At 39.2% G+C, this 10,592-nt stretch overlaps 1 protein-coding gene across 1 annotated transcript; it reads left to right on the top strand.

Moving 5' to 3' along the window:
• The first annotated feature begins 38 nt into the window (after nt 1-38).
• On the top strand, nt 39-9,753 carry H (transcriptional corepressor hairless). Its single transcript, XM_088262779.1, has 4 exons — nt 39-655; nt 792-977; nt 6,347-7,411; nt 7,505-9,753. Exons 1-4 carry the CDS (start codon nt 469-471, stop codon nt 7,531-7,533), a joined length of 1,467 nt encoding a protein of 488 aa, XP_088118905.1. The 5' UTR covers nt 39-468; the 3' UTR covers nt 7,534-9,753.
• The last annotated feature ends 839 nt before the right edge of the window (nt 9,754-10,592 follow it).

Genomic DNA, 10,592 nt, shown 5'->3' with positions numbered 1-10,592 from the left:
CACCGCATGAAGAAATGAAACTCGAAAAAAGAACGAACCCATTTGAACGAACCAAAATGGATGCTGGGTGTGAATGAACTAGTGGAAAACGAACAAGTAAATGTCGAGTTGTGTCGTGGGTACGATTTGCGATTTGTATCGAAGGATCCGGCGTCGGAATTTCTCAATCGTCGGTGTTGTGGGTGGGATAAAATGTGTAGAATAGAAGACATTTGATCGCTAAATTTATATATTATCCAGATCAGTTCCGAAGAATACTCCAAATATGCTCGATTCCGCGTAAAGTCTAGCTGTTTTTCGCAGGTGGTAAACGTAGAATGAAATTTCTCAAGTTTTGTACGAGTTTATATCGCGAGTTTCGGCCGTTCGTCAAAGCATAACAGTTTCGAAACGGCGACCCCAAAATGAAAAATTGTGACAGTTTTAAAAGCGCAACATGCTGACGGACCCAGGTTTGTCAGAGATGAAATGCATATACAGGAAAGAAACAACACAACTCTGACAACATGTACAAAAATGACAGAGGAAGTGGACAGAAGACATGGCATGAATGGCAACAGCAGTAGCAAGGGAGTTTCGGAGAGTAATTCCGTACACAGTTCCGCACCACCGGGCTCCGCGGCCTCCGCGGGCGGAAGGCTCAAGTTCTTCAAAGGTAACTCTCTTCCCGCCTTTCTCCGCCGCGCGTTACTCTCACTCGCGCTGGTGCTGCGACGAGTAGAAAGTAGTTCCGCTCTGATAAGCTCGCGCGCCGTGTCGGCGCGCGCCCTAACGATGTGTCCGTGTTGCAGATGGCAAGCTGCTCCTGGAGCTGGAGCAGTCCCGCGAGGGCGAGCGCGTGGGATGGGTGTCCGTGCCGCGCAAGACCTTCTGGCCCCCCACCCCCTCGGGGCCCCCGCCCGCCCCCGCCACGCCCTCCACCCCCTCCACGCACTCCACCCTGTCTGCCCGCCAGGAGAGGGCCACGTCCCTCAGCGGTAAGCTCTCGCTCTCTCTCCGTGCCCCCGTCTCCGTGTCCAACCACACAGTCAAACTTGGTAGTAAACAAATGCAATTATTGCGGTAAAAAGGAAACATAGAAACCCCGGTTCCGATAACCCCTTTGGACATGGAATAGATAATGTGGAAAGCGATATTGTTGGGCATAGAGGTAGCTCTTCTTACAGGCATAATCATTAGCAGGTTGGTCCTATATATTAGAAGGAAGAACAATCTATGCTGATGCGGTGTTAGATACTTTTCAGAAACATGTAAATCAATACGTAATTTAAGGATTATTGATCATTCTGTGCAGAAATGAGCAATCAACAACAAAAAAGGCATTATCAAATACAATTTCCTTTTAGTCTGTAAGCTATTGTAGGTTGGGAGGAAGAGCTATAGGTACTCTCATTTACTGAATTTTTAAATTTCTCCACCATATGGCCCCCAAATCATTGAAACCATATAGACTAATTTGCAACAATACTCAGTTACTACATATGAGATCTAAGGTTTAGTTCAATATATGGTTGAACTCGGTTATAATGAGGAAGATGGGATTGACTGAATTTGCTCATTATAACCGATACTCGTTATATCCGACGATATGTATTTTTTTTTAAAACATACCCATCGCATGAAGATATGAAGTATCTGGAACGATCACATAACACAATAAGTCGCAATTCAAACAAAATTCACACAATCCATACATTACCACGTATCATATTTTTATGTCAATCCACTTTTCCTATAAAATCTGGAAAATCCTGCGCTTCTTTGGGTACAAACCATTGTACCAAAGTTTCATGAAAATTGTACGATCACAGTTTTTTTCAGGCTCGTGATGTTCTTTTCAAATGCAGATAAAAATACAATGTTGACACTGTGGATGATGAAAACTTTTTTCACACCTCAACATTTTTCGCGCCACATTCTATTTCACAAATAATTTTCACTTTTTCAGTATTTGAGAGATACTTTCCCTTATTAGAAGACATGTTTATAATTCGAGGGTTTGTTATTAACTGACCTGCTCTTGAATTGATCTGACATTCCCCACCTTGTAACGTTTACCATGCATTGTCCATAGTAAGTGTAGAACATACTAAATATGGAAACTATCGTAAAAATTCCCGAAACAAGTATGACATCTATAAACTAAAAAATAAGTTGTTTATAATAATGAAGTGCTGAGCCGCTGGGGCCGATAAATATCTAGTAACTTCAAACCTTGGAAGTTTTACAAGCAATTTCAACCATATGTGCGGATACTTTTTCAATGTTGTCGCCAAAAACACTAATTAGGTACTTAGTATCCTAACTATTGTCAAAAACGTAATCCGATCTGGCAGCATCCTTGTAGTTATCTGCCAGGTCGCAATTTATTATTATTTTATTGCTTAGGGTTGAAAATTGTGTTTTTAAAAAATCAACACATTAACAGTTTTAAGAAATTTTTTACAATATTTTTGCTTGATATACCCGAGAGGTAGCTCATTACAGCCGTGAATAAATGTATGAAGAAAATCACAAACTAAAATGTCAACAAATGTTTCCTCGTTATATCCGAGATTTCGCTATATCCATGCTGGTAATAACCGAGTTTGACCGTAATTATTAATATTCAATATTATTCATTCATTGGATTGGTACTTGAATTGTGAGACTGATAATTACTTCTTATTACTAATTAATTCTTAGTGAAAACTGCATCAACACAATACTTACTGTGTTCTATGCATTATTCGGTACAGATAAAAAGAAGAAAGAGTCCGATATATCGTAGTCATACAGGAGAAAGTGACCAAGTGCATTGTTTTACAAAAACGTGATCATTGACTATGTGATATCTTACTAGCTTAATATTGCCCTGAAAAAATCCCAAAGGATTTTAAACTTGGAAGTATAATGTATTGACTAGTTAAAAATGACTAACTACATTGGTGTTTATTTTCTTGCCAAGCAATAGTGACTTAATAGGGGGTTGAATTAATTCTCGCCGTTCTAAAAAAATTAAGAAATAATTGTAATCTTAATATTTTTTACTGCTGTTTTTTTTGTTTTATTGTTACCCGTTCTGCGCAAGCTCCACGTGGCACTTTCAACCGCTCAAATCCTTCAAAACGGCGAGATTTTCGACTTGCAACATGTCAAACTTGGTACCATCAAAACAAAACTTGCGGGAACCCTTGCTTTTCTGTTTCCACCTCAAGAAAACTGCTGCTGCTGCTCATCTAATGCTTGTGGAGGCTTATGGGGAACACGCCTTGTCTGCTAGAACATGTCAGGAGTGGTTTCAAGCATTTTCAAACGGTAATTTTTCTACAGACGACAAGCCACGAACTGGCCAGCCAAAAAAGTTTGACGACATTAAATTGATGGAATTGGTAGAGGAAGATCCTTGCCAAACGTTGGCCCAGCTTGCTGCATCTTTGTCTGTAGACGAGTCAACAATTTCAAAGAGAATTAAGGCTATTGGCCTTGTTCACAAACAAGGAAACTGGGTTCCTTATGCTCTTAAAGAGCGAGATATGGAAAGACGACTATGCATGTGTCAAACGCTTTTGGACCGCCAGCACAAAAAAGGCTTCTTGCGCCGTGTCATCACTAGTGATGAGAAGTGGATCTTCTTTGACAATCCCAAGAGGCGCAAAGTGATTTGCCTACCAGGCCAGAGTCTTCCTGCCAACGCAAGCACACCAAAACGCAATATTCATGGGTCAAAAGCAATGCTCTGCATTTGGTGGGATCAACAAGGTGTCATTTTCTTTGAGCTTCTCAAAGCAGGTGAAACAGTTACAGCAGAGCGCTACAAGAAACAACTAATCAAGTTAAAGGCAGCAATTGAAGAAAAACGACCAGAATATGCAGGCAGACAAGAATCGATTCTTATTCAGCACGCCAACGCAAGGCCCCATGTGGCTAAAGTGGTTAAAGACCAGCGTAATTCTTTTGGTTGGGAAGTTTTACCCCACCCGCCCTACTCCCCTGTCATCGCCATATCAGATTACCATCTTTTTCGGTCTATGCAGCATGGTCTATCTGGCGAACTCTTCCGTAGTTACCATGAAGTTCAATTATGGGTAACAAATTGGATTGCTTCAAAAGAAAAGGTTTTTTTTTACAGAAGCATTAGGATTTTACCTGAAAGATGGGCAAAAGTAATTGAAAAAGAAGGGCAATATTTTGAATAAAACTTTACTTTAAAAAAAAAAATATTTTCAATTTAAAATACTACAAAAAACGGCGAGAATTAATTCAACCCCCTAATAAATGGCCCTCCTGAACATTTTACGTTTTGGTAGATAGTCACTTTCTCCTGTACGACTACGATATATCTGGGTACAGCATACAAATGATAGTTCAGGGTTATTCATTTCGTGATTTCAAGATGAAAACGCTGGCATTTGACGCCTGTCAAACCCAACTATCATCTGAAGTGTCATAATATTAGTTTAATGTTTGCCATTTACGATAATGCATCGTTCAACAAATAAACAACGAGTTGAAATTATTAAAACTTACTATAAAAGTGGTGATTTAAACGTAGCCACTCTTTGCGCATTATACGCGCTGATTATGGTCATCATAATCGACCAACTACGCAAATAATCGGTAAAACTGTGAAGATTTTTTAAGAGAGTGGCAGGGTTACTAATGTTGTAAGGTTGTCGTTATGTCGTTACTGAAGTTTGGTGTGCTCTATGGTCGAAAGGTGTCATTGGCCCATATTTTTTCAAAAATGCCAATGGGCAGACGGTTACAGTCAATTCTGAGCGATATGGTCGAATGATAACCGATTTTTTTGGTTGGTGATTGAAGATCATGACTTGGACGATATGTGGTTCCAACAAAATGGAGCAACAAGCTACACAACACGACCAATTATGGCTTTATTGCGTGAAAAGTTTAATGGTCGCCTAATTTCACATTTTGGCGACGTCAATTGGCCACCAAGATCATGCGATTTGACTCCGTTAGAATTTTTTCTGTGAGGCTATGCAAAGGGCCATGTTTATGAGAATAATCTCCGAGCTCTAGACGCATTTAAAACCAACATTACTCAAGTTATGGCCGAGAAACCCCCCGAAATGTGCGAAAAAGTGGTTAAAAATGACCTCAAAAGAATCGCATGCATCAAATCTTTTCGAGGTGCCATTTAAATGATATTGTTTTTCACACTAAATGGAACTCCAAACTTTATAATGAAATAAAATTTTCATAAAAAATGTATCGCTGTGTGTTTTATTTAGCTTTTCTTTCGAAACCGAAAAATGAATGACCCTGTAGATGCAAATATAAAAACATTTTTTATATTATAATAATTTTACAATTTCATTAATTGATTCGGCAGTCACTTTTTTGTAAAATGTATCCATTTTAAAATAATGTCTTACTCAGTAAATACCACTATATCTTAAAATCCACTGTGACACGTGTTTCGATGCATTCCGTATCATGTATGGTGTTTGAAAATGATGCGGAATGCTTCGAAACACGTGTCACAGTAGATTTTTATTTATTGTTTCGGATTTTAAGAAAAAGTATTTTTATTTTAAGTAGATTTTAAGAAAAAGTGGTATTTACTAAGTAAAACATTAATTGAAAATAATTTTACACTTGTATGTTTCGGATATGTGTGATTTTCTGGTATGGTTTTTATATTTTACCTTTGATCATATTATATTTATATTTTCTAGATATAATTATACACAAGCAATTTTCATTCTCTCATGTTAATAATCAATTATCCTCAAAATCAATCTTGACTCTTAATTTTTCCATACTTTTTATTTATTTTTCTTATTAACAAAAACTTTTTATTTTAATATATATATATATATATATATATATACGCCTAGAGAGCTTTTACATTAAAAAAATACAATCAGACCGCGCTTTATGCTATTTCAGTATTGCGCAGTAATATTGAGATTCAACCCAGTATTGCTATTCCCTGATATTGCACCCAGTATTGGTATTTCTGAAATTGGACCCAGTATTGATATTCTTTGAAATTGCACCCAGTATTGGTATTCCTTGGAATTGAACCCAGTATTGGTATTCACTGAAATTGCACCCAGTATTGGTATCTCCTGAAATTGCACCCAGTATTAGTATTCCCTGACATTTTATTTAGTATTGATGCTCCCTGAAATTGGACCTAGTATTAGTATTTCCTGGAATTCCACCCAGTATTGTGATTTCCTGAAATTTCTTACGATTTCGTTGCTTTGATATTCACTAGTAGTTTCACAGAGCAATCTTGTTTTATATCATTAAATGATGGGCGATCCAATTTATGTGTATGAGTATTGATTTAAAAATTAATTGCATTTAATAATATTTTGTCGGTTAACAGTGTCAGATGACAACAGTTCGGTGCAGTCGTCTCCGTGGCAGCGCGACCACTGCTGGAAGCAGGCGAGTCCACGGCGGGGACTGTCTCGCGAGCTATGCCTGTTGTATGTGCGGCCCTCCTGCCTGCCCGCCCGCCTGCTGCGCTGTCCCGCCGCGAGACGCAAGCGCCGGCGCCCGCTCGACCCCGCGACAGTGCCGTCCGCCCCCGCTACGCCCTCTGCGCCCCCCAACGGGGAGAGGCCCCCCGCGGACAAGCCCACTGCGCAGGGTAAATTTAAGTTCCTGCGGAACAAAGGCGACGCCGCACCGGACCCTGCTCCTCTGAGGGTATACAAAAAGACGAGAAAGCGTGCGGAGCGGCGGGCGATGAGTAAGATTATAGATTCCCTCAAAGAAAAACTCCCGCCTCAGTTCACTCCGATGAATGCCAAAATCACCGCTCTGAATTCCAAGCAAGATCATTTAAATGTATCTCCTAGAAAAAGAATATTGCGCGAAATGGAGCGCGTCAGTTTGGAAGATCCGGCCAACAAGAAGAGTCGCGCGCGGCACACCCCGCCTGCGCAGCCCCCCCTGCCAGGGCCGTCGTGCGCGCCTGACCCCGCTCGGCTGTACAACGGAAGCGCGCGCGCACCGCCGGCCTCCAAGCCCGTGAGCAGTTACAGCATCCACTCGCTGCTCAGCATGCCGGAGGAGGGCGCGGAGAGCGGGCGGCGGCCGGCGCCCGCGCAGCGCTCGCCGGGCGGCGCGCCCTCGCCGCGCCTGGCCGCCTACTCGCCGGCCAGCGCGCACTCGCCCGACCCGAGCCCGAGCCCCGAGCACTACCGGCGCTGGGCGCGCTGCTCGCCGCCCGCGCGCGCGCCCTACCCGCCCGACTACTACTACGGCGAGGGCTACGGGCTGGCGGGCTACGCAGGGCCCTACCTGCCGGGCCCCTACCTGGGCTACCCCGCGCGCGTGCCGCCGCTCTGGTCGCACTACCCCGCCACCTACGCCACCCCCGCGCAGTGGGCGCTGCTCCCGCACCCGCTGCTCGAACACACTCCCAAGGAGGACACTTCTTCAGGTACCTACCTACCTATCTTCCTACTCGTTCATATTATATTATATTCAAAGTTGCTATAATTGATTGTTATACTAATATTTCTTTATTTTTTAGATTTGCCATTAAATTTGTCCAAACACTAAGTGCAATGTGGCCAAGCCGCCAGCCGCCAGCCTCCATCCTCCATCCTCCAGCTGCCAGAATAAGGCTGGCATCACCTGCGGAGTGAACTCTAGACACAGTAACTGACCGACCTTGTTCCAAATATCCACACTTTGAGAATTAGACTGATAAAGTATTTAACCAAACACAAAGACATTATCATTATATAACTATATTAGATGTCTAGTGTTGTAATTGATGCGCAAAGCTCCCGCAGTGAACTTTATGCCTTTTGTGATAGCTACTATATTCTATTTTGAGTCACTTGACCGAACAGCCTCGTACTTCTACACGCAGATGCAGGAAATCAAAACTTATTTTATTGATCTTTTATCTCTTTTTATTTACCTTTAGATAATAACCTAATATCGTAAATTGCAAACTCAAGCTATAGAAATATAAAAAAGAGGCTCATCAGAGTTCTCACTCATTCATATTTATCTCAAATATCGCTCACTCCTTTCAAGAACGTCATAAATCAAAAAACTTGATTTTTCAGGAGAACGTTTTCAAAGTTTAAAAATAGTATTCAATGCATGAAAAATAAATATCAAGCCACTTATTGAACTTTTTACTGTGCAACAGATCTTTTTAAGTAAAACCTGAAGGTTCTTTCTCCATTTGAAAAATATTTAGTATATTTCAAAAAATAATTAAACAATACCTTTTTGTCAAAATGCAAAAACAACACTTTCTGCCCTGTAGCGGGTAAATATTGAGTTAAAAATATGCCTCTTTTGCTGGGATATTTTCTGGGCATTCCGAAAACATGCACAACTGAAAATTTACGATTTTTGATTTATGACGTTCTTGAAAGGAGTGAGCGATATGTGCGAGTGAGAACTTCATCAAATCTCTGTTTTACACTTTGCGCTCTTGTTTGCATTTGTCACATTGACTTATAACAATAGCTGTCTCTGATCTGGTAGCCTCAGAGTCTATGTTCAGAAAGAAAATTAAGTGAAGGAAAAAAAAATGACATGTTAAAAGTAACTGCTGTTCGAATCAATAAAGTGTCTGACTTTATAAAATAATTTTAACAATAGTGTCGGGTTGTGGTCCCGTAGTTAGTGTCACGTGCTCTTGAGTCTGTGTTCGAACCCACTCTACCACAATTTGATACCTATGCTTAGAAATGAGCCGCTTAGGCTCACATAAATAGTATGAAATTGAATTATTTTTGTAAATAATAAAAACACAAATATTTCTCTTTAAAAAATAAAGATTCTGGTGATATTGTAAAATATTTTGAATCTATATTTTCAGATAATTATTATAAGCTTAAATAATAAAAATGAAAATGGTATTTTCTGGCGTTTCTCATGTGTGTGATTATAATCCAGGATTCGGACCTCACATACTAATATGTATAAGAGTTTCTGCTTAATAAAAAAGCTTCATTATATCTCACCAATAGATGTCTCTAGTGAAGTTCTAGTGATTCAAGAACAAGGTTTCTAAATTGGTTCAAATATATAGAACTTCCAAGAATTTGAATAGTGTGGTTGTCAATAGTGGGTAGAATTGGCGAATGTTACACATGTGTAAAGTGGTCACTTAAACCAGCCTATGACGGTCGTCAGCCCCGTCTATGCCCAGACTTCGATATTCTTCTTCATCTTTGATGAGATGTCAAAAAATAATATATTTTCAGAATATTTTTTCAGTCAGTAAAATTGAAATGTTGGTTATTTGATTTTGAAAAGGTAATATAGTAGCTAAATACATAATGGTGTAATGAGAAAAAGGATTTGATTGTGTAGAAGCTCTCTCTATATTTATGAAAAGTGCCTGCAAATTCTATTTATTATCTGTAGATTATTAACAATCCCGCTATTTGGCAGAAGAGATCTTTCTAATGAATATGGTAATAATTATTTTAAGTCTGCAAATGAAATCACCGATTTTTGGTGTTTATTACCTGGATGTATATTTTAATGTAGTTGATTAAGATTTAAAAACAACTATTTTTCTAAATTTTTAATAAATTTATACAACATTGTATTTCTGAACAAACTGATTCTCATATGTGTATATGTATTAAGATTAATTAACCAATTGAATATTTTGACGTCATTTATATAATGTAAGATTAAATGTCCTTTTGGATCATTGTATTTATAGCGGACTGACCTTCTTAAGGAACTAATAACGGAAGCGATATCTGTTAACATTATATTTAAATTGACCTTTGAAAAAGTATGAGCTTTGCTGGTTTTTGTCTCGGTGCTTCTTCCTCAATATTACAGCCAAGGAGTCTAAAATGTTAATAACCGATGATAACATTTTAGGTTAATAATGTATGTTTATGTGATAAAATATCAACAATAATTTGGCAAATGTTCATCGAAATTCCTTGATGGAATTTTATTATAATGCATTAATAATAATTGGTAATCATTGTGCATTTATTATGTCCTGATTTTTTTCTAAAGAAGTGCGCAGCTACTGTTAATCTATAAAGTTACTTTTGCAATATATGGGTGAGGCCAAAGAGTTGCTATCAGAATGGAGAAAAGTCGTTTTATCCAAATTCAAGACAGGAGCAAACTAGATTCACATGAACTATCAACCTTTTAGTCTCTCACAAGTACTGTAAGTGCATGGAGAAAGCCATTGTCAAACAATTAAGGGGATTTTTACAGACGAAGCAAAATATAATAATAATAATAATTGATATAGTCCCATTTTCATAAAATACTACCTTGAGGGGGCTTGTAAACAAGGATCAGCACGGATTTGTTATCAAGAGATCTACTCTCACAGATCTGTTATATATTTGGACTGAGAGACTTTATCCCCCTTCTACACTCTGGACTATTACTCCAGGATCTGGAACGCATTTGTGAATAGACTAAAAATAAGCTTATCGCGCTGAACACTGAAGAATGTACCCTTCTTCGCCTTGCCAAAAACAATACAACTCAAACCTGTAAAGAAGCTAAAAGACCTTGGCCTAGTAATAGCAATGGATTTAAAATATGGACCATTCTGTGATACTATTCCAGATATTTCTCAAAACATACAAGACTTATAAAAG

Source organism: Brachycentrus maculatus, unplaced genomic scaffold, assembly GCF_059751285.1.
Source record: "Brachycentrus maculatus isolate JH-2025_06_01 unplaced genomic scaffold, ASM5975128v1 h1tg000188l, whole genome shotgun sequence".
Taxonomy (NCBI): domain Eukaryota; kingdom Metazoa; phylum Arthropoda; class Insecta; order Trichoptera; family Brachycentridae; genus Brachycentrus; species Brachycentrus maculatus.
Note: the sequence above shows the minus strand (reverse complement) of the source record. Positions and strands in the feature narration are given on the sequence as shown.

Bases quoted from the DNA above. Each gene is read 5' to 3' on its own strand.
- H (XM_088262779.1), top strand. From the start codon at position 469: ATGCATATACAGGAAAGAAACAACACAACTCTGACAACATGTACAAAA. The intron at 978-6,346 runs GTAAGCTCTCGC...GTCGGTTAACAG, and splicing joins GAGGGCCACGTCCCTCAGCG to TGTCAGATGACAACAGTTCG. The intron at 7,412-7,504 runs GTACCTACCTAC...TTTATTTTTTAG, and splicing joins CAAGGAGGACACTTCTTCAG to ATTTGCCATTAAATTTGTCC.